General features: G+C 36.6%; 1 protein-coding gene across 3 annotated transcripts in view; it reads left to right on the top strand.

Moving 5' to 3' along the window:
• Positions 1–20,235, top strand: part of LOC101859021 (PX domain-containing protein kinase-like protein) — a 28,542-nt gene extending 8,307 nt beyond the window's left edge. The window contains exons 4-15 of one of the 3 annotated variants that reach the window (XR_001184924.2): positions 674–751; positions 1,207–1,280; positions 1,811–1,885; positions 2,383–2,626; positions 3,305–3,429; positions 3,984–4,101; positions 5,222–5,300; positions 6,572–6,701; positions 9,155–9,238; positions 11,355–11,439; positions 14,231–14,295; positions 19,900–19,943. Coding sequence is in view for 2 of the 3 variants with exons in the window: in XM_035970234.1 (XP_035826127.1) it covers positions 674–751; positions 1,207–1,280; positions 1,811–1,885; positions 2,383–2,626; positions 3,305–3,429; positions 3,984–4,101; positions 5,222–5,300; positions 6,572–6,701; positions 9,155–9,238; positions 11,355–11,439; positions 19,900–20,150 (1,343 nt within the window). In the remaining variant the exon portion in view is untranslated. Of the gene's footprint in view, positions 1–673; positions 752–1,206; positions 1,281–1,810; positions 1,886–2,382; positions 2,627–3,304; positions 3,430–3,983; positions 4,102–5,221; positions 5,301–6,571; positions 6,702–9,154; positions 9,239–11,354; positions 11,440–14,230; positions 14,827–19,899 lie in introns of those variants that run through there. The other 2 variants (XM_035970234.1, XM_013083544.2) reach the window with 2 other exon arrangements.
• Positions 20,236–24,343: the final 4,108 nt, after the last annotated feature.

The raw sequence follows: 24,343 nt of genomic DNA, 5'->3' as shown, positions 1-24,343 counted from the left end.
ATCTACCGGGGTTTTGGAGATGTCCTTTGTTCTTTAACATACCATAGGGTTAGGGCCTGTTATTGACTGAAGTTATCTTTAGGTCTTTCCCAAAGGGGGATATTAACATGTTCTCGTGCACAGCACAGTAGAATTGTAAATGGGCTGATTTATCAATGTAATGCTCATACTGTGCTGCAACAAAATAAGGGGAACTGCTGCTTTTTTCCCCCTCATCCTTACTATGGTCATTTTTATTCTACTTCTTTTGTATGTTTGTCACTCTCATGTGAACTGCTATTTCTGGGGTGCCTTGATAGTCGAAGCAGACTTTGTGCTGTTGAGGCTAGAGAGATGAGCAGAGTAAGCCTGATTCCTCGTTTGGACTTCTGTGTTGACATCCACCCCTTGGCACTCATATGACCTCATGCAGTTGCGAGCGCCATAAAACCTAACTAAAACTAAACTAAGGGTTAGGGTCCAACTGATTGTTTTCACCTTTTAATTATGTATGTTGTTTAGGAATTTTGTTTTAAGATTATGTTTCATTTACTCTTGTCAGAGGTGTGAAGTGTGACATGTTCTCTTTTACGTGTATCAGACACACATTTTTTGTAATGCACAGTTTTGAAGCTGGAGACAGCGTCATCTTTTGTGTTTTCTTATTTTGTTTTATATTTTGTAACATCTACAGAACTTGCTCTTCAACATGTGTCCATGATATTCCGGTCTGAACCCAACTGGGATGTTGTGGAACCTTTTCCTGACATAGGTATGGCAAGCAAATGTCTCATTGGCTGAGTGTTGAAAAATCCATCTAAGTGTGGAGACTTGTGTAGCAATCTGCTCAGCCTTCCTTTGCATTCATTAATGCAATATGTTTTATGAGAATTTTAGATGCACTGTTTAGATTTTCTTATTCTAGCAATCATCATGTTGCTTTCTTTTATTATTCTATTTAGAAAGAGATATTATTCAGTCTCGACAAAGCTAAACAAAATCAGTTTTCACTCAGTGTCTGAGATAAATACTTTGAACTTTTCAGCATACGAATCAGATGAGTGATGTTGAAAGAGGTATAGAAGTCAAATAAGCTACTTGATAGTTTTACTGAATAATTTAGGCTTTTAAGAGACAAAAAGAATGTTGTAGTTTTATGATCTTTGCTCTCAGTGCTTCATGACTTGTGAGGTATTGTGTTTATTTTGTCCTCATATGTGTGTGCAGGTTGGAGAATACGGAAGCACTTCATACTCATCAAGCCCCTTGCTCAACCCAAAGTCAGACAAATGCTTTCATGGGTATTGCTGATTTTGTTTTTTGCTTTTAGTTCGTTTTTTTTTTTCTTATTAGAAATTGAAGAAGAGAAGGTTATGCTTGTTTTTTTTATCTTATTTGTTTTGTTCTCTTACACCCTTTTTGTAGTTTTAGCCTGGTATATGCCAAGGAGAAACAATTGCCTGTGATTAATGAATGGACTTTAACAGTGACCCTCAAGGCTGGGTGTATAGAATGGATAACAATGGGAAAGAGATCAGTAAGATACAGGAAGAGTTGTTACCTGTAATTCTATCTGCATGTATCTCACCATGTCTATGTTTTGTGTGGAGTCAGTGGAAGTTAAATTTCTCAGTTTTGAGACTCACCTGGGTACAGGGAGATGGCAAACATTTATTTAAAAATCTAAAATGAATAAGAGAAAATGTTATCTGACCATATCTTATCCTTCAAGGTCGACATTCTTTAAGGTATAGTGAATGTTTCAGCTAGTATAAAAGATATACATGCCTTTCCTTAACTGACATACATTCATCTCTGCTATTTTCTACAGATGGAGTTTGGACCTGACATGTACCTACCAGTAAAAGAACTGACAGCCATCATGAAAGTTCTTCCTATGATAAAGGCAAGTGAGATCAAAATTACATTAAAATCTCTCTAGTTTTACAATTAAGTTTTACTTTAGGTTTATTTTGCTTTGAAAGACAAAGATGTGCTTTTGTGATAGAAATTGATTGAATTTCTTTTTCCTTTTTTATTTTGATAGAAATTTTGGTCACTTTTGCGTCATATATATCATAATACTTTCTGATTTTTTTTACCCTGGAGTTTTGGAGCCATACAGGTGTCTTTTCATCGTTCTTCTCTCTTTTTTAGAGTTAAGCATTGGTCACTCTAAAAAGTGGACAAAAATTATCCTTTGTCCAAACTCACAGAAAATGATAATAAAAAATTAAAAAGGTTGTTTTCTTGTAAAAGGCTTTCTTACACCCAACTGATATTGATGATTCACTCACAAACTCTTTTGGTGTATTCACATTTATTTTGTTTTTGCCTTTTTATTACATTATTCAAAGTATTGTATTTTTTGCCTCATTTGATGATTTTTCATGTCACCCACAGCATCCCTACATATATCCATGCCACTTTACAGCAGCCAATGAGAATGGAGGGATGGTTATCAGGGATTACTATGAGCCCGGAACTTTGAGAGACTACCTGTGCAAATGTAAGCCCAAGGGCAATTATATGACCAAATATGGAAATCCAAAGAAACGGATGCCACTGGACATTGGCGCTGTGAAAACATTTGGGAGACAGATTTTGGAAGCTTTGAAGTTTTTACACGATAAAGGTTTCCCATATGGTGAGTAATCAAAAAAAAAAAAAAAAAAAAAAGAATTAATGTCATAGTTCTATTGGTTATGATACCTGTATGAGACTTCAATGGCAGGGAAAGAATAGCTTAATAGCTTAATCAAATATGAAAATGAGTATCTTTATGACTAAGTTGGGAAATTTTGCTTCCTCAAAGCTGGTACTTGAGCATAATTGTAATGATAACCAGCATGGGGGGGGGGGCGGGGAGTGGTTTTTCTGTTCTCCTTGCTTACTAAGGATGTGATTTCAATTTCTATGAATAGGAGACATATTATAATCTTTCTGCTTTGATGCTGCATCGTACTCGCCTAGGGTTGGCCCTGTTGGGCAGCGTTGAAGCAGTCCATCTCCTGAATTATCTTAAATTGTTTCAGTGGGGATGGGACGCGAAATATTGCAATTAAAATTAATTTCCCTGAAGCATGAACATGAATTTTCTATACCATAATAATATGCTTATGTGGATGCTACCCTTGACTTCTGTATATAGCTTCACTTATAGACAAAACGGGCATATTTTTGCTTGAAACGGAAATATGTGTAGCTCAAGTCAAATACTGCTGAATTAATATGTGACGTCTATAAGAGATGTTGACTTCTGTGTTCTCCCGTTAAATTTTTTTATTTTTCTCAATATATATCTTAAATTTGGTATCTTGTCCAGGTCACTTGCATGCTGGCAACATACTGGTCATCAATTCCTGCTGTCAACTCCTGGACATTGAGAACAGCATCATGGGTCTGCCAGGCTACTATAGGGCTTTCTATACGCAAGTCAAGAAAGTACAGGTAACATTTTTGTAATATTATCTTTGAATTTATCCCTCTCTCTGCCTCTTTCACCCTGGCATTAGGTAGGGGCTACCAAGAAGGGCTGTCCACCTATTTCTTTTCTTTTTCTTCTTTTTAATGAAGATGTTTTTTCACCCCATCAACACAATTTAGATGATAAAGGAGGTAGGCTTTCTGACCCTGCCCTTTAAAGGTCTTAAGACTGAATTGATGGTAAAGACAATCTTGTCATTTCAGTGTTGCTTATTGCTATGAGTTTATATAGATTTAGCTATAATGGTCCTTCTTTCTTCTTAGTTTAGACTTAATGTTTGCAGTGTGTAATCACTTTGTTTTTATTGACTTATGTAAATATGAATTAGATTTAGAACACAGACTTATTGAATTATTATAATAAAAATTACTTCATGCTTTGGAGATCTTACCTGCTAATATGCTTTTGTAGATAACACAACTTTTAGACTCACAATGAATCGAGAGGGGTATAACACAAAAGCTTCATTTTCACTGTACTTTTATGAATTGTGTTGACCCTCTCGTTTGAACTGCAGAGCCTGGAGACCATTGATGTTTACTGTTTTGGTCAAGTCCTCTACGAGATGTCCTTTGGCTCTCAGATCAACGCACCAACCTGTGATCAATTTCCCCCAGAGTGTCCCGCACAAATCAGTGAGTTTTGACAAGCTTGCCATCTTTCCCAAATTTCTTGGGATTTAGTTTAGTTAATTAAGAGTTTCACAGGGCTTGCAACTGCATAAGATCATATGTGAGGCATTGTGGTGAAAACAGGCGCTTGTCAGAATATTGAAATCAAAGAAACTGGCGTTTATTGGCCGTCTGGCAGGTTTCTTCAAATTTTCTTTTATTGACTACACTTTTTATGTTAATTTAAAAACGCATTTCTGTGTGGATTTTACTGAAAAACACTGATTAAAGGCACAAAAAAGGTAAATTATTAGTTTCCAAGGCCTCTTAACCTATGGAAGTTAATAAATTTGGCGGCCATTTTCTCGCTAATTTTGCCTCGAAAAAACACCCATCTATTTTGAATCGAAGTCGAGATATTTGTGATTGAAGGAGGTGGGGATCGCCTGGTATGAGAGGTAAAATTAGGGAGAAAATGGCCACCAAAGTCTGGTGACTCCCAAAGCTTGAATGTCCTTTCAAACTGAAAATTTCCTCTTCTTTTTTTTTTTGCCTTTAGTGAACGTTTTTCGTTAACATCAACTCAGATATGCATTTTAAAAGGACGTAAAAAGTGTTGAGCCAATGAAAAAAAAATTAAAAATTGCCCAATGCCCAGAAAAATGCCGGTTTCTTTCATTTCATTGTTTTGACGAGCGCCTGGTTTCAACAAGCTGCCTCATATATTATACATGTACTGTACCATACTTTCTTCTTGGTACAGAAATACAGTTGATGCTGTTATTGACAGGTGGAAGTCTTACTCTGTGAAATTATAATGTAAAAAAAAAAAACTCAAGGGAGGAAATAGGAAGAGGCTGTTTTGCAAAGTGATTTTCATATACAGGTGGCCATTAAAGCGGGTTGAACTGTATTCTTTCCTCATATTCTTTGTAATTTTTGTGGATGGTTGGTGGGTGCTCTAGTGTGGTTTGCTTTTTCTTTCCGATCAAACATCTATTGTCATTCATTATCTCTCCTCCTTTTTAAAAAAAAATGTTATTCTCTAATAATATCTTTAATTTTCAACCATTACATGGCCTCATTTGTGTTGCAGTGCCGTAAAACTCTCAGTAAAACAAAACTAAACTTTGTGTTTTTTCAGGATCGGTGTTGGAATCAATACTGACCACAGAAGCTTGTAAGAATGGTCTACCATCTGTGGCGGATCTTTTATCTCACCCGTAAGTTGTTTCTTTTAGAACTGAGCTTGACGCCTTTATGTGTTGAACCCTCTCCTTTCTAACTGGGCTGACATTGGCTGATTAAAATCTACATGGCATTGAGTTAACCTTCCTCCAACATTGCTTATTATCAAGCACTATTCAGAGTTTGTTTTTAACTCTGAATTTCTATATTGTTTTCAATGCTAGTGTGTGCGATATAACATTCAAAATACAAGCTTTTAAAACTTTGTACACATCAAATTGCATAATGATGATTATATGCCTAATTTATTAATTTGAATTGAAATGTGTTAAGAGTTTGCTGTTGAAGGGGGATATGTGCTTACAAATGATATTTGAAATAAATATTATTATTAGGCCTATTATTTATATGTGTCACGACTCATGACACTGTGGAATCCGGTGCTCGTCAATTTTTGGTCATGTGAAGTTATTGGTATCATCTTAAAGGTTGTTCATTTGTCTTGCTTTCAGTGAAAAAAATATCCAGCTTTCTTGAACACAACTAGAAATATTTGCGACTGAATGAGGTAGGGGTCGCCTGATTTCAGAAGTAAAATTAGTGGAAAATAGCGGCCAAAGTTTAGTTATTTCCTTAGCTTGAGAGTCCATGGAAACAGAAAATTTACATTTTTGTGTGCCTTTAATCAACATTTTAAAGTACTGTCCATACAGAAATGTGTTCTTTAATGGACATGAAATGTGTTGAGCCAGAAAACAAAAATTCAATAAAGATTACCAAATGTGCGAAAAAATATCAGTTTCCTCAGTTTCATTATTTTGACGAACGCCTGATTTCACCACGCTGCCTCACGTATTATTAGTTTAAATTGTCTGTGACGGCCATCCATTGTCGAGAAGAAAGTGAACGTCTTACACAGTGTCATTATAATGTTTACAAAGGCAAAGGGGAAATGGGAAGTGGCTGTGTGTACCACTGATTGTTTCATACCAGTTACTGCTTATGATTAACTCTTTGTCTCAGGAAGCCGCTCCCTGTGGCTTATGGTCGGAACTGCTGTGCCAGTGAGCCTTTGACAGCGGCTTGGGCGCATTCCTTTGTGACGACTTCAACGTCAAATCACTTTTTGGCAATTGCCAAAAACAGGTCTCTATTTCTGAGAGTTCATTCATTAGATGAAGAACTGTCAAAATAAGTTCACTTGTTTTGATTTAATGACCAATTTAGTGATGTACATCATTAGTGGGTTTACCCTCCTCGGAGATAAAGAGTTAATGTGCCTGTATTGTTCTTTCCTTGTCCTCAGCTTGTTCTGTGATGTGTCTCTCCCACCCCCCGTGGCAAAACCTGTACTAAAAATACCCAGTAAACTCAAAGAGTTTGTGAAAAGTGCCAAAGAGGAGATTGAAAGTCGACTGAAGAGTGACCAGAAACTGGTATGTCTGAGTTTGTGGTTGGCGGATGCTCTGGTGTGGTTTGCTCCTTCTTTCATATCAGACGTCTATTGTCCTTATCTCCCCTCCTTTTTTGTATTTTTACTTACTCTCTTGTAACACCTATAATCTTCGGCACTTATACGGCCTATTTGTGTTGTGTGTGCCGTCTTTCCTTTCAAACATTTATCGTCCATATCTCTCTTCCTTTTTTTTGTATATTACTATTGTAGGGAAATTGTGTTGCAAGCTCCATAAAAATCTTGTTAAAATGAAAACTAAGAGCTTTAAGGTGCTGGACTTCTCGTTCAGTGGAAGGATATGCACACCCTCATTGAGTCCCTAATCACAATTAACTCTCTACTTTTATTCTTTGACAGTATTTTTATACATCTTTGTTTCAGTCTTTATTGAGAGAAATTTAGGCTCTCAGCTCTTTTGGCTCGGTATTATCTAAGATCGACGCTAAATTGAGAGGTCCCGTCTCCAAAATAACCTTGTTGCTGATAAAGGGGCGTTGAACCAATAAATGGTCTCTGACAAAAGCTGGTCACTTCTTTGACAGAGGATCTCATTCAAGGCATACATGCTGACCTCTTCTATCAGTCTCAAATGAAATCATGAACCCGTTATCAGTCTTCAGTGTTGAGCAACTCGCGTTTTGGGTGGAAGGTAGACAGTGAAATAATGTGCAGCACGTTTAATAACCCTTAGTGTTGACTGTGTCTATCAGTGCCAGTCACGACTTCAGCAAAGGGTTTGATTTCTTTCTGGAGTGAATGACCTATGCTATCAGATTCAAGTGCTCTTGATTGTCTGATATCAGTATTTCGTAATGAATGCTTTCCGCTTCCCCAAATGGATGTCCGGGTCATTTCCTCAAGTTTTTGTTTCTAGTAGTGGTTTAATTGGGCACTTCGCCATCGCACGCAGAAGACCTGAGTTCAATTCCTGTATTGGGAGAATTTTTCTAGAGTATCTCGGTCTTGCTGCTGAAACATTATATCCCTCTCAGTCGGGGTTGGCCGTGATAGGCAAGGTCAATGCCCGCTTCTGTGTGTGCTGGCGCGCCCTTACTCAGTTGGTATCTGTGTGGTGCAGATTACCTTGGTTCAAACCCTGAATGTGGTTGGTTGGTGGCTGCTGTTGTAAGGTTTGCTCCTTCTTTCTTTTCAAACATCTATCACTTTCTTTGTATGTTGCTCTCTAGTTACACCTCTGATTTTCAACACTCATATGACCTATCTGTGTTGCAAGTGCTGTAAAACTTTTACTGAAACTTAGCTAAACTAAGACTGTTGTCACCCTCCCTGTACATTGTGCTTTCTTTGTACCTCTGTCTCTGCATGTGGTGTTCTGCTCTTAAATTAATTCACACAAGTTAGACAGCACAAGAACTTTGTTGTTTCTTCCACAGTCTCTTCGTGAGGTTCAGAATGAGGTTTGAATTTAACCTTGCTCTGCTCAAAGTATTTTTCATGTGTGGTAGGTGGGTGCTCTGGTATAATTTGATCCTTCTTTTCTATCAAACGTCTATCATCCTTTCCTCTCTTTCTTCTTTTTTCTGTTTGTTTGTCTCCTATAACACCTCTAATCCTCAGCACTTTTATGACCTTAATGGACATACAGTAAATGAAAAGGGCTATTTTACGGTTACTGACGGGACAAATGAGGTATTTTTTCTGTCCCATAAGTTACCAAAGCTAAACTGTTCACAGAATTTGCATAAAGTACTTTTTTTTTCAAATGACTGCATTTAATATGATTCTTTATATGTCTTTTAAATGTTCTGATCCTGTAAAGTTGAAATTGCTGTGGTGTGGTTTGCTTCTTCTTTCCTATCAAACATCTGTCGTCCTTATCTCCCCTTCTTCTTTTTTATGTTTGTTACTCTATTGTAACCTCTAATCTTCTGGCATTCATGCGACCTTATGCAGTTGCGAGCACCGCAAAACCTCTACTAAAACAACAAAATTGAAATAGATTAATTGATATTGAATTACAGTGTTACCACTGAAAGAAAGTGTCGTCCAAATGTCCTGTCAGTTACTGTGGAGTAGCCCAAAATCTAAGTGGATGCCCGGCACTAGTGCATGACTGTGCTATATGACTTGCTGTGTGTTGTCGCGACACGCTCAGATTTGTTTTTTTGTTGGTTAACAAAAGGTTATTAATACGAAAAGAAAAGATTAATTATGAGAGGAAGACCAAGACGTGGGTGGTTGGAGGGCGCCACTGGTAGGTCCTACTTCTTTACTTTCCCTCTGTTGTTTCTGTCTGTCTGTCTTACTCTTCCCCAGCGCTAAATAACCTTTTTTGTGTTGATGTGCTTATCTTTACCCAAACGAACAAACGAACAAATAAACAAACAAAACCAAGACAAATTTCTTCCTATGAGATGGATAAAGATTGTCATTGTAAAGTAACATTTTTCTCTCTATATATACTCTTTACAGCTGAAGCAAGTTCTCAGAATATCCAAAGCCAAAGAGTTCCACATGTCAGAAGAGGAAAAGAAGAAGCGAAGGAAGTCACGAAAGGTACAGTGCTTTCAGCAATATGCACTGGCTGAAAAATACTCATGTCGGTGGTTTGTGGGCGCTCTGGTGTAGTTTGCTCCTTCTTTCCTATAAAATATCTCTATCCTCCTAATCTTTCCTTCTTAGTTTTTGTGTACTTGTATGATACACTCAAGTAACACCTCCAATCTTCAGCACTTGTATGACCAATTTGTGTTGCAAGTGCCTCAAAACTTACAAATATTAAAAAAACACAAGCATCTTGTTCCTTTTTGACGCAATCTGTCAGCATCTGACTGTTTTTGTGCATACGTCAAATTTGGTTAAATACCTTTTTTTGGGTCTCAAATTACATTATTTAGAACCACGATTACAATTAGTGATACTTTTAAAAGGTGAAAAAAACATTCCTCACCATATTTTGGGCAGTCCTGTTACATAATAAGAAAGAATTTTTTTCCCACTTTTCTGAAAATCATTTTGTAGGGAGAACTGTAAAACTCTTATGGACGTTTATGATATACTGTACAAATCATTGGGACTTGTTTTTTTCGTCTATTTTTAATTTTATTTTAAATTGGGTTTTTTTTTGGGGGGGGGGGGAGAGGAAGGCACTAGTAGGTCCTACATCTGTACTATCTTTTGTTGTCCCTGTCAGCCTTCTCTGCTTTTTCCCGGCACTAGGTGAACAATTTGCCGATTCACATCGGTACAAAGTTTGAGTTTCGCTTTGTTTTTACTCTGATGTGCATATTATCATCCATTGTGCTGTGATAGTCTAAATGTCTGCTTATGTGGAAGAGTTATTTTTAATACCACATGGGCGCACGATTGTGCACATGTATTTTGTGCTTAATAGAAGTGATTGTAAAGTGCCAAGAGCTGTATTGTACAGGAGTGGCCGCTTTAGAAATTATCTGTATTATTATTATTTATTACATAGCTGCCGACCAGTATGTGATAAAACATATTTAATATGTGTTTTGGGATTGACTACAGAAGTCCGTTTTCATATAAGAAAATATGTATTCTCTGTATTGTAGTACTGCTCCTTATGGATTTGCAAATGCTGAAGAAAAGTTATGAATTTCAAAACCAGATTTGCGTATTACAACGAGAATGAAACTCAAAAGTAAATTGGAAAGATCTTTTTAGGCATGTGTGCTCTGAATAACTTGATTTATTGTATGCAGAAAACTGTGTGTAAAGGGGTTTGGGGGGGGGGGTGGCTGTTATTGGCCAATGCTCACCACCTGTATCCATCACGTGGGTAGAGTGTTTTGTTTTGGAAAAGTTGCTGTTACTTTATTGCAGTTGAACCCGCACTTACGGCTGCCCCATGAGAAATAACCTGTATAAACGGCCACTTTCCATTTCCTCCCTTGCGTTTTTTTTTTCATTATAATGATATTGTTTGGGTGGTTGGTTGGTCCATTGGTGTGGTTTGCTTCTTCTTTCCTATCAAACATCTATCATTTTTATCTCTTCTTCTTCTTTTTTGTGTTTGTTAAATTCTTGTGACACCTCTAATCTTTGGCACTTTTATGAGTTTAATGTTTTGCAAGTTCCATAAAGCTCTTTTTAGTTTTAGTAGAGGTTTTTCGGCGCTCACCACTGCATAAGGTCATATGAGCAACAAGGGGTGGATGTCAACAGGGAAGCCCTTACAGGGAATCAGACTTACTCTGCTCACCTCTCTAGCTTCAACAGCGCAAAGTCTGCTTCTACTATCAAGGCACCCCGGAAATAGCGGGTCACAAGAGTGTGACAAACATACAAAAGAAGTTGAGGAAAATGACGATAGTAAGGATTAGGGAGAAAAAAAGCAGCAGTTCCTTGTTGTCGTTCAGGCACAGTGACAGTTATGAGCATTGCATTTTTTTTATCAGCCCATTTACAATTCTACTGTGCGTTAGAATGAGAAATGTCCCCCTTTTGGGAATGGGCTAAAGACACTTCAGTCAGTGGCGCCGCCCTGGGGGGTGTAAATCTCTTTCTAAAAGTAAAACTAATGACGTTGTATAAGATTTACACCTGTTTAAGACGATTGCTTTTCTCCTCGACAATGAGGGGCAATGATCTTCGGCAATTTTGACTGTATTATTGAAATTTGTTACTCACTTGCTATATTTTCTAGAAAGCCCTGGAGAACGGAGTGTCTGACTCAGCGTCTAGCACCTCGGGAACACCAGCGGAGGCACCAGTGACACCAGCGCCTGGAGGTAACCATTTTCTTTCCGATCTTTTCCTCGCTTTGTTAGATTTCTATTTTTATAGCCAGTTCATATCTAAAGCAATTCTTTTGATGACTGTAAGTGGTGTTGGTACTTAAATCAATCTATAACCAGTTCATACTAAAGGAATTTAGTTATTTTGCTGTTTGTACTTTTTTTTTATAACCAGTTCATACTAAAGGCAATTCTTTTGATGTCTGTAACTATGTAGAAGAGGAAGGTGTATTTTGGTGTTCCTGAAAACTAATACAATTAATACAGTTATTATATAATTGCTTTTGTTTGGTTCTGTAATATTTTGTGAAGTAATGTGCTTCCGTGTTTTTTCCTCCTTCCACCCTTGTTTTTGCCGTTGGAGATTTTTTCAGGCCTTTAAGTATAAGATAACAGGTGAACCTGCTTTTTACATTGCTTCCTTGTAGAATCTACTAAAACTTCTGCTGTTTATGTTTTGCAAAGTAATAAATAATGAGATGAGAAACATCATGTGGGAAAAAAAGATGGGAGGTAAAGTGGTTTTTGCGTTCCCTGTAGATTAATGCCTCCGACTAACTGGATTTTTTCCTCTAGTGCACAAATTGTTATTGCATGGCATTCTTTTTTTTTTTTGTAACTACCCTATCCTTTCTTTGAGATATTAAATGAAAAAACTTTTTTTTTCAAAAGACCGGCTATGAACTTTTTCCATATTTTCTCTCCGGTCTCTCTCATTGTGCCTTTGTACTTTATAATCTGTAGCCTATTGGTCTGGAGTGTCATTTCTCATAAGCAAGTTTTGTCGGGCAGTTGAACATAAATAGACGAATCTTTGTCAACATTTATATGAGGTCGAGTGTGATTTTGTGGTTTTGTGCAGTTGTGGTTTGTTTGTTTTTGTAGCTGTGTTCTTTTTAGATTTATATACGTGTATGTATATATTTATACATATATATTTTTGCTTTTCTTTATGTGTGTTTGTGTGTTTTTAAATGAGGAGGATCATTTGCTTTGGAATAGGTCGCTTTGTGTGTGTGTGTGTGTGTGTGTGTGTGTGTGTGTGTGTGTGTACTTCTGGTTTTAGGCCATGATTTTTCCAGTACAAAAATGAGTGTGACGGACCCTGATTTTCTGAATCAGTATTTCCAGAGATCATAACATACAGGCCCACTCCTCCTTAGTAGAGGGTGCACCTCGCCTAATGAGATGAATGTCTTAAAAATCCTTGCTCAAGTGTACGAGAGCGATGTCAACTGTGGAGTTGACTTAAAGTGAACATAATTAATCCGAAAGCAGCGGTAAACCAAAATAAGATAAAATCCTTGATTTGTTTTCTTCTATTTGAGGAGCATCTGTAAAACAAAAACCCAGCTAAACTGAGGAAATTCAGTGGCCTCTTAGATTTCAGTTTAAAGGAGACTACTATGTCTTTAGATATTACCCTTGCCTTCTCCCCCCCTTCCCGTTTCTTTCTTCTTTTATCATAACTTTCAAATATCCGGTTAACATTATCTGATGTTATTTACCCATAGTATATTGTGGACTTGATTTTTGAAACACGGTTATGGATTTGTGTGAATGGTGTCTGTGGTGGAAAGGTTAGACTCTTTCCTGTCACATACAAAAGAGATGAGTTTGAATCCCTCGTGCAGGAATTCGTTTAATTGGTTGTCTTTGGCTTTGTGCTGGGATACTTGAAGAGCAATATCTCTATCCATCTCAGTCCTGGGTTGGTCCTGACAGACAGAGTTGACTTGAAGCAGCCTGTCTCCTAAATTGTTTAAACTGTGTGAATGGGGATGTAAAGAAACAAACATTTTCACTCGTTTCAGGATTTAGGTATTGTGTTTTAGTAGTTTGTTTTTTCTCAGCTATTTCTGCCAAGCAGAGGTGCCAATTTTCAGGATAAATATGGATTTGTGAAGTTGTCAGGATTTTGCCAGACTTCTTAGAACAAGATGTGTTTGACAATATTATGATCCATGAAATCTTGAGTCCTTTTTCATATGTTACCGTGGGGTCGAAAAGTTCAGGATTTTTTTTCGCAGTCAATTGGCACCTCTCTGTCGAAGTGTTGAGTGCACAATATAAGGTGTATGAAGATGTCTTTCCTGGCTTTTTTTGTCTCTATCAGTTTGTTTCTCTCAGCTCTTTGCTTTTGCCCTCTTCTGCTTCCAGAAACACGTTATGAATGTATACAACATGCTGTTAACCCTGATTGTTGTTATACTGTCCCATAGCTGCCAACTAGTATGTAAAAACGTATTCAGTATTTTTTTTGAGGGTCCTAGTTTGAAAGTCTGTTTTCTTTTGGAAAAATAGAAGAAAAAAACCCAACATATTCTCAGTTTTCAAGGATTGCCCGTCACTGACTCTCTGATGCTGAAGAAAAATTACGAACTTTCAAGACTGTGTTTGCATATGATATTGAGAACAAATTCCGTTTGTCAGTTGAAGAGATCTTTAGCTACAGATCTACTTTGAATAGTTTGGATCTATTGAATGGAGAAAAGTGTGCGTGAAGGATGTGGAGGAGGGTCACATGGCCAATGCAACCATCTTGACATGCTGCTTGGGTATAGTCAGGGTTTTTTGCTTTTTGGGGGGTTTTGAAAAGTTGGCAGCTATGCTTCTATCACATTGACTGTTTATTACTTGTTCTATATTATGCACACAGTGAGAATTTGTACCGTATTTCATTACAAGTGACACACCAGAAATTCTATCATATGTTGATATGAATTGGTTGAACATTTGTAACATAGAAACATGATTATTTCCATCGTCCATCTCTTGGATACAGCATCGAGTTGAGGTCTCTTCTGTCGTGACACCCCAACCTCGACAGTGATCCCCCTTGGTCATTAGGTACACATTATTTCCCTTAACTCATGTTCTTCATTAACTTTGTTGTCTCTGATCGTAATACTGGTCTTTTGTTTCCAGCTTTCCACATATTCATTCTGCATGACTTGTAGCTTCTTTTTCTCTTTTGATCTAATGAGCTGTACCGGGTACAGTTCAAGGTTCCGTTTTATCCCTTTAAAAAAATTCTTGCAGAAGGAATACAAATATTTTTGTGTGTCTCCAGACACATCTATTCTCTGCACAAGCTAAATGCATGCGTCAGTGTCTCATGATTTGAAAATGGCACAGATATACAATAAATGTATTTTGTTCTACATGCCCTTATTCCAAATGCAAAATTATTATGCTTATGCTTGCACCTTTTAGAAGGTCAAGAATGTTCAAGATTAAAACATTTTTGATCTGGTGCGCTGTTCACATTATTAAAGAGTCTAGCTAAATTGTATCTGCGTGATAAAGAACACCAGTTTAGCAAGCTTCTGTATATAGTTATGTGTGGTCCAGTTATCAGGGAAGAAATGGTAGGAAAAAGAAAAGAAAATATTAACAAATCTGTAAAGAGGTCTGAAAATGTATGTTTACTGGAATTATACCTGGGAACTGAAGAGAAAGAATTGGCTCTACCATGGATCTGTTTTGATGTACTAGAATTACTTCCTTTGTCTTGATGATATGGCGACAAGTTCCTGTGTCCTAGATCATTTCGCATAAAAAATCTGTACTATTGATATTTGTCCTTTTTCATCAAGGTACCATTGTTTTATATGGAAAAGATATGTGCATCATTTTGCATAGCATCAAATTTAATTCCCCAGCTTATTTCACTGTGGACTGAAGTAGGTTGTTAAGTTTATAGTAATGCAATACATCGCAAGGAAAAAAAGGTGAAGGAATTTTTTGTCACATCATGAAAACTTTCAGTAAAATTCTGTCTCTTGCAGATTGAATTATTTAGTCATATCTTGGAGAAGATTAACAGGTCTTTTCTTTAGAAATGCTAGTGGTTCTATGGGATAGCTAATCATATACCTTTCCTTGGTACTATTTTCTCTTTACTGGAGATGTGTTTATGTGTGGGCTGTGTGTGTCTATTTGTTTAAGTGTGTGTGTGTAACTATGTGCCATTTTGAAAGGGTGAGCACAGGTGGAGAGCTTTTTTCCCCCGTCTGCAACAGACGACACAAAAGGACAATATTTTTGTTTAAAATGAGGCTTTTTCAATCAAGGAATTACTATTGTTTACCGTTTGAATAAAGTCAACCAGATCTATAACTACATGGAATAAGTTCGATGACTTTGGAATGTGTTCTTGTTAGTGTGTTGTTTTTTATTGCCACGTAATGTAAGTTTCTTTTACAAGTTTTATTCATGAATACAAACCCACGTAAACACTCAAAGGGTACTTAAATGAAAAACGGGAGCCAGTATGCTTTAGAAAACACTGTTGTTACTTAAGGCTCTCGGACTCTCAACCCAAAGGTCTTGGGTTTGAAACTCGTCAGGGGCCCAACATTGTGTTCTTAGGAAAGGTACTTTACATGAAAATTCCTCATTTCATCTGGGTGGGAATGAGTACCAGGCTATACACTGCAAAAAATCTTGTCAGTTTGTTAGTGTTTAAGTGCTTAATTGGCTGCTTGCACTCTATGCTTCCCAGGAAGCTGAGAATGTTTCTGAGTCCCGTCCTTGGGTCAGTTGGGGGTGATGATAAAGCACATAGAGCATACTGTAGAGCGTGGGTATGTGCTATATAAATGCAATTGCTATTATTATTATTATTATTATTATTATTATTATTATTATTATCTTTATTATTTCAATTTGTCCCTATTAAGTCAAGAACATTGAAAGCACAGATTTGAAAAATAAATATTGAAGGTATCGTCAGATTACAAGGAACAGAGAATTATTATAATTATTATCTTTACTAATCTGCCGAGATTTGTCTGTTCGTAAAGCGTGGATGAAAAGGTTGTTTCAGCTATAGTTTCAGTCCTTGTACATAATGAATCTATCTATTCAGCTCTGTCTTGAGGGAAGAGGGTCAATCCTTTGTACTGGACAAAAATAAACAAGACCAAACTCCTGTGCTTTGTGTTGTTTACACTTTTGGTGATGGAATGCACCGTTCACGGGAGCTTGCCCCCACTTACGTATTCTTACGTATTACAAATTTCTCTGCTGACTATTATGATGCTAGAAATCTGTTTTGTAGAATCCACCCTTCTATTTCTTGATTTCTCCAAAGGTGGTGAGTGTTTTCTTGCCAAGAGTAGCTTATGTGCAGTTGCCCCTTACTTACTTTTGCCAGTCACATTTATCTCTAACAGTGCCCTGGTTGTATAATGTAGATATGTCACCATGTGTAGAGATGGTCAATTTACATATATGGGATTCGCTAAGCATTTGTTTTGAATTCGGTATCCTATACTTAGAAGTTAAAACTTAAAAGTATTATGATATCAGTATTTTGCAGTCACTTGAATTGACTCTCATTTATGGGTTTTACCCTAAAGTGAGATGCAGATTTTGATAGTAGTGGAAGAAATAGGAAAGGAGAGATTAACTTATTATGTTTATTATGTAGGTAAAATCTATACTTTTGGTATGTGTAATATTATTTAGGTTTGAGCTCTAGTTGTTTCAAAGAGCTATGGACTTCATGAATGTGCCTTTATTTTGTCAGACATTTTTATGTTGTGCTGATTAATGTTTGTGATTAATTCTTGGTGTTTGTTCCTTCAGTTTACCTCAAATCTTTTTTTATCCCCAAATTTTTTGGTCGTAAGTAGGTTTTGTATTTTTGTTGAATTTTCAGAATACACGGAGTTGAAAATAATGAAAATGATTAAAAGCAATAATGAAGATAACTTTAGTTAACATCATATTGCATGTGTAGGATGTATTTAAAATGTTTGCAGGGCACAAGTACTTAATTCAGCTTAAATCTTAGATGAAGTTGGTATTCTTAGTTATTAAAAAGTTTTTGTATTTTTTCTCTCTTGTCATGTGGAGCTGAACACTCCATTGATCGTTGTGACTGAATGTCGAGTGTGGTATGTTGTTTGCACACTAAGTTTATACATGTAGTTAGTTATCTGTTTTTGAAAGGAAATGAAAATGAAAGTCTCAGCAAGTGTATGTTGTGGGGGTTTTTTAAATGGGGGGAGGGGGAGGGTTATTTTGTCGACGTGCTTCTCCTTTTTCTAACAACAATAGATCAACGGCTATCATTTAAAGAGAAACAGTATAGAAATGATAAGTTGCATGTAATCTGTCTTGTACATAGGTGTTTGTGTGTGTGTAAGATGAGTTTAATACTAAGACACACGCTTATACCTTCCTTGATTCCAAACGCATTGATGATTTGCCAATGTCTCTCCTTTGGAGTATATTATGAAAAAGTCAAAATCAAAGGATGGGAAGTAGTACTTGGACAATCTACTTCCTATGTGTCTTCCACTCAGGCAAAACTGTATCCTGTCTACTTTAAAATCGTCTGTCAAGATGCAGAAGGCCATAGATATATAGATTTATAGAAGTAAACAGTGGTTACATCTTGCATTCATTATCATGGGTGCTTGGTGGGTGCTTCAGTGTAGTTCGCTACTTCTTTCCCATCAAACGTCTATCGTCCTTATCTCTCTTCCTTTTTTTGTGTTTGTTACTCTCTTGTGATACCTCTAATCTTCAGCACTTGTATGACCTAATTGTGTTGCAAGTGTCATAAAACTCTTACTAAAATAAACAAAATCGTTCTCCTGTTGTACGTAGGGTTACTTGGCAATCTGACTGAAGGTGGAAGGTTTTGCATCAGAGTGGTGAAGTGGACGCCTGTGGTTGCATGTCTCAAACGTGGCTTATTGGCTTTTGTTTTTACCTATGTTATTTATTTTATGTGTGTTTGTGTATGTTTGTGTTAGTGTGTACATGCTTGTGTGTACATCTGTGTTTTGTTCAGTGGGGTGGATGAACTAGTTCCACTCGATTAATTTATCTCCGTAGGTCCGGTCCATGTCATTTTGTTTCCTGTCTTAGATGAATTTTGTTTTTCTATATATTGGTTCTAATTGTTTATTTATTAAGCTTTAGAATTGTTTGAAATCACATGTTTTCTCACATAAATTTTTATTTTTGTTAATTTTATTTTATTTTTCCTTTTGTGGAGACATAATACTTAATGTATGGTTGGAGGGCATTTACTTTTTCTTTCCTTGTTTGTTTTTGTCTGTCCGTCTTGCTTTTTTCTTGTAGCACAATACGGCTGTTATTGCGTCACTTTGCTTCTCTTTGCTGAAAACCCCCCCCCCAACTTAAACAATCAAGTAGAATCATATCATTTTCTTTGCACATTCCAAAAATGAAAAAGTTGGGAAAACTCATACTGATAAATATCTTACTTTTATGTTAAATATCTTTATTGAAAGAATGTTTTGTAGGTTTCAAGAATTTCATCCTGTACATATTTATAAAAATTATAATCTTTTTCTGTCTTCTTAAATATTTTGTTATCTATCTTTTGGTGACCTTATTGTGTTGCAAGTGCCGTATAGTTCATACTAAAATTAAATTAAATTATATTTTGGTCGGGGGGGGGGGGGGGGGGAGACACTGTGGTGTGGTTTGCTCCTACTTTCCCATCAAACTTTTACCTTCTTTTCTCTTCTTTTAAAAAAAAATTGTTGTATGTTAATGTCACTCCAGTTTGTTTCACTTTTATTACCTATTTGTGTTGCAAGTACTGTATAGCTCTTTGAAAAACTAAATTTTAAAAAAAGCAAAACTATATCAAAGAGTGTTTATTATAGATACGAAGATATTTTTCACTCTTTTTGCCTAACAAGTTTGTCTATTTTATGTGGTGCTAACTGGGGTTTTTTTTTTTTTACATTATCAGCCACCTGTTCATGTGTACAAAACCCAAACTTTTACAAATTATTGTCAATGCTGTTTCTGAATCTGTGGTATTGGCTACTGGTGCTCAAGAAATATTTTGTCAAAATTCAAATTTTATGTGTTGAAAAAAAAAAAAAAGCAAAAAAATAAGATAATGAATGTAGGTATCATTCTAATTGTCCAAAGAATGAAACCGTTTCTATTGCCCTGGTATGTCTTAGAGGAGTGAAAAAAAGTCACATGGGTGGTTGGTGGGTGCTCTGGTGTGGTTTTTCTCCTTCTCTTTCTTATCAAACATCTATCACCTTTATTTCTCATCCTCATTTTTTTTTTTTGGGGGGGGGGGGGGGGGGGGTTGTTACTAAGTCTCTTGAAAAACCTCTAATCTTCAGCACTTATATGACCTAATTGTTTTGCAAGTGCCCATACATTCTTACTAAAACAAAAGCATCCCACTATGAATGTTTATTGATCCAGAGATGGTTTCCTGTACGCTCATTAATCCAGTCTGTTAGTTCAAGTAAGAGTTTTATGGCACTTGCAACACAATTAGGTCATGTAAGTGCCGAAGATTAGAGGTGATACTAGAGTCTCCTTTAAGAATATTTACATGAAGGCACTTAATTGCATGTTTAGAATTTGTGCTTCATGTAAACTGCCACTGCAAATTTGCACTCGGTTTTAAATCACGACGTGTCTCTTCCTCAGGTCCACCCACCGGTGCCCCAACCCCACCACCACCACCCTCCGCCCCCGCACCACCCCCACCTCCCCCATCCGCCCCCGCAGCGCCTCCCCCACCCCCACCAGGGGGCGCCCCACCTCCACCACCACCACCACCACCAGCTTCCTCGTCATCATCATCGTCCCGCGGCGCTCTCCTCAGCTCCATCACCAGCTTCAGCAAAGGCGGCTTGAAGAAGGCGCAGACAAACGATAGGAGCTTGCCCAAAGTATAACCGGACTGCCGTAAATAGAAGCTAAAGGATTGCTGTTCAACACAGAACTTGTTTTAGCTAGTGTAGATTCTTTAAAAAAAAAAAATGTTAATGTTTTTAGTTTTTTTTGTGCTTGCCCCCTTCCCCCCCCCTCCTCCCTCCACTCCCCTTCGTTTTCCGACTGCCTCTATTTAATTTATTATAGCTCAACTGTATTTTGAAAATTGCACAAATCTATTACAACTGAATGTGAGAAGCTTTATTGATTGTGTACATTCAAAATCCTAGTTTATCTTCTGTTTTAGTACATACATAAATATTTAAGATCCTCATCACTCCTCTTTGTTCATCATTCTGTTTCCTTCATGTCTCTGTCCTTTTGTGACTAAATATGGTGGGTATTTTTTTATTGATTCAATTTCATAAGCAGAGCAAAAATGCCTGTCCTTTTTTCTCAATAAAATACCCAACGAGTGACCTTTTGGGGTTTTAGGAGGTCCTTGGGGATCTGTGTCCTTGTTGCAGTGTTATGTTGCTCATCTGTTCCTGGTGAAATGCATTCCTTGCTTTGCCCTCTATTAAGAAGCTACAACTCTTCCTCAAATAAACCTTTTGTCTAGGTTGGATTGGGCTGTTTGTAAATGTTGGTGGTTTGTGGTTGTTCTGTTGTGGTTTGCTTTTTCTTTCTTATTAAACAATCGTCATCATCTCTCCTCATCATCTCTCCTCCTCCTTCTTTCTTTGTATGCTACTTTCTAGTAACTCTAATCTTCAGCGCTTATATGACTATTTGTGTTGCAAGTGCCGTGAAAGTCTTACAGAGGAAAAAAACCTCCGCATTATTTGGAGTGTTTGTCTATGTTGTCTGTCTCTAGCTGAGGTATGGTACAGCAGGTAGGCACTTTGCCTCCACATACAAAATACATGAGTTTTATTTCCATGTGGGGAGAATTTCTACTAAGTATCTCTATCTTTCTGCTGGGATGTCTTATCCTTCTCTTCCTGGATTGACTTGGACAGGCAGAGTCAGTCAAAGCAGCCTGACTCCTATATGAACTATATTGTTGTTGGTGGGATGTATAACATCTACAATTATAATTAACAATTACAATTTGCCTTCGAAACTTTCACAAAAATAATGATATAAATTTTTCAGTTCAGAAATGTTCACACTCGTATTGTTCAAACCCTTGTTACTTACTCTGTGGACCCCTTATAAACAACAGTGTTAAAAACTTCACTCTTGCAATCTTAAAATCCTCATTTTGGAACCCAGTGAAACTTTCAAATGGTGCTAGTGGAAAGTTCCTTTATTTCATCAGTTTAATTCATCACAAACTTTTCCCACAGTCATGTGGTCTGTGCCATTGGCAGCTGCCCTGTTTAAAAAGATGAATTATCATTGGTTTGTTTCTGTTAACAAAAATGGTTGTGCAATATTCTGATGTGAACACTTTGTGGGCGGCTCATCAGATTAAAAGAAGGTACAATCAAACTTGTTCAAGATGGCTGCCCATTGTTGAGGAGAAAAAATGGTTATCTTAGATGGTGTCATTATTCATTATGGTAATGTAATGTAAAAAAAAAATGCATTCAGGTAAGTGGAAAGTGGTTGTTTGTGCAGGTGATTGTGTTGGACAGATGACTGCTGGAGCAGGGTCGACTGTATTTGTTGGTCACTTCACAGTACCTGGTAGTCTCTGTTTCAAGCATTCATGTTGGGTGGATAACTCTGGGTTTTATTCTGCTTCCCTGATGTTAGGTCAATGAAATTAAAAAGACTTTTTTTTGTCTCGTGTCTCGATTTTGGTACGAATATTTGTAAGTTACGTCGAAATGTGCCAACATGGTACAAATTGTAATGCTTGAAGAAAAACGAATCTGGAATAAGGGGATGTGATGATGATGATAATGGTGGTAATGATGGTGATGCTCTTATGTTAGAGAAATTGAAAAGACTTAATTTGTCTTCCCAGATGAGTTTGTAAAACTTTGAGGTCTGGCTCTCTCATTGCTAATGTTGTCAATTCCTTTGTAGTTGACAATGGGAAAAAAGCAGGTGTGCTGAGGTTGGCTACACAATAAATCATTCAGAGTTAACACAGACTAGAAAGTGTTGTCGATTTTAAGTGTCAATTTTCCTAATGAATCTGGGAGTTCAGATTTCTTAAATTGTCTGGATTTTGCCCGATTTCGAGATGCAAAATGTATTACAGTATTTGATCTGTTCATTTCTTAGTCTCTAGGCACCCATTTCCACAAAGACCATGAAGTTGAGGATTTTTTTTTTTAGCCAGTTGGTACTTCTAGGTACATAAAACTTGTAATTAAATTTTGATAGGCATTTGTCTGTTGGAGAAACAAAGGAGTCATAAAGGTTTTATTGAGACAAATTGACCATGTTGGTTAAAGTAATTTATGCTTTGGTTTGAAGAATCTACAGCAAACTGCTCTCTTGAGGTCTAGCCGAAGCAAGGCAGAAGGAAATCAGGATGAATTATATTATAGCTGTGCCTTTCAAAAGTGATACCATAGGGTGAAATCTGTGAAGATTGTCTTTAGTTTTGTGAATATTTGGTCTGTGTTTATCACACCCATTACTTTACATCATTGGTGTTAAGATTCAGCATTGACTCATTTTAATCAGAAACCTACCATTGTATGAAATATATGTTCAGTTGGCATGATCTGTCCTATTCATTTTCTAATGAGTGATCAGATTTCATATCTATGACTTAGGCTGTATTTTTATATATGTATGAAATGCTTTCACATTTTAGCAATAAATGTTTGCTGCACAAAAAAAGGCTTAAATTGTAATTTATTTAATGTCAAGCTAGACAAATCTTTTCTTATCATAAGTGACCATTGTAACCACAAATATTTTTTTCAAAAAGTCAGTTTATGTTCAATGTCCACATTTCTTGTTACTTTCATTGCCAAAAAGTCTCAACAATTTTGCTAAGTCTATGTAGCTTTGCTCATCATTCCCAAGGCTTTGTAACATGGCATACAGACATGACAAAACAGAAAGTAGTCAGTGCAGAACTACCGACTTATTTTCTCATCATGCACTGGGAGACAAACGTTTTGTTTATAATAAAGTCTCCAAATTTTTGTTTAGGTGCAAGCTTATATGAGTTCAGAATTTATTTATGAAAGCGTTTGTTCATCCTCAAGGGGTGGATTCATTTTTTTCTGTGAAAGCTTTTTAATTAATAGTTTGTTTTCTCAACTTAAGAATTTATTGAGGAAAGCTTTCATATATGTATGGATGTGCTGAATCTGAATCCATTTATCCATGTCAGCTGGGTTTGGTTTTTATTTGCGTTTTCTTTCTATTCATTTCGATGTAGTTTCATGTAATTGTGACAGCCTTCAAATGTATTGTGATGCTTAAATTTCATGTATGCATCAATTTTGGGCCGAGAAAAATGTTCTTTTTATGATGACCATCTCAATTATGTTGATTGTGAAATCTGATCTAATCAGATTAATTTTGAGAAATGCTTGAAGCTACTAATTTTGGTTGTGTCATTTTTACAATGGCACATCTGACTTGGGGTATTAGTGGAAAGATTGTATTCATGTGATGTGTACCTCTCTTTTTGTGCTAAAAAAACCCCTCATCACAGAATGAGCATGTTATCTGTGAAATCTGGTCTAATGAGATTTTCAAAGCATGAGAGTACTTAGAAACTGAAAATTTACATTTTCTGTGTGTTTAATTTACGTTTTTCAGTAAAATCCACACAAAAATGTATTTTCACAAGGACATGAAAGGAGATGAACCAAAAAACTAAAATTCGACAGAAATTGCCAAACCATCGGAAAAATGCAGATTACTTCGATTTTATTGTTTTGACGAGCGCCTGATTTCACCATGATGCCTCACAAATGATTAGATAGTTAATTAGAAATTAAATGCTGTCTCCTTATTCCTGAAAGTGAAATGGGTTTTTTTGGAAAGTTTATTTACCCCAGTCAAAATTTATGTATTGTTTCTGTGTTTTCCTTTTAAGAAAAATAGTTTATATAGAGCGAATGAATCTTTTGGTGAGATTTATGGTACATGGTTGAAATTGTCGAAGTCAGTTACCGTTGTTGAGGTTGTCTCACACAGATGGATGTCATGGGCACTTTCACTGCAGTATTTTAGAAAACACAAATGAGGAAGTGCTACCTTTCTACTGCTACTCCTTGGCTCCTTCTTG

This window comes from Aplysia californica, unplaced genomic scaffold, assembly GCF_000002075.1.
Source record: "Aplysia californica isolate F4 #8 unplaced genomic scaffold, AplCal3.0 scaffold00240, whole genome shotgun sequence".
In the NCBI taxonomy this organism is placed as follows: Eukaryota; Metazoa; Mollusca; class Gastropoda; order Aplysiida; family Aplysiidae; genus Aplysia; species Aplysia californica.
The sequence above is the reverse complement of the archived record's forward strand: the minus strand, read 5'-3'. Positions and strand labels throughout refer to the sequence as shown.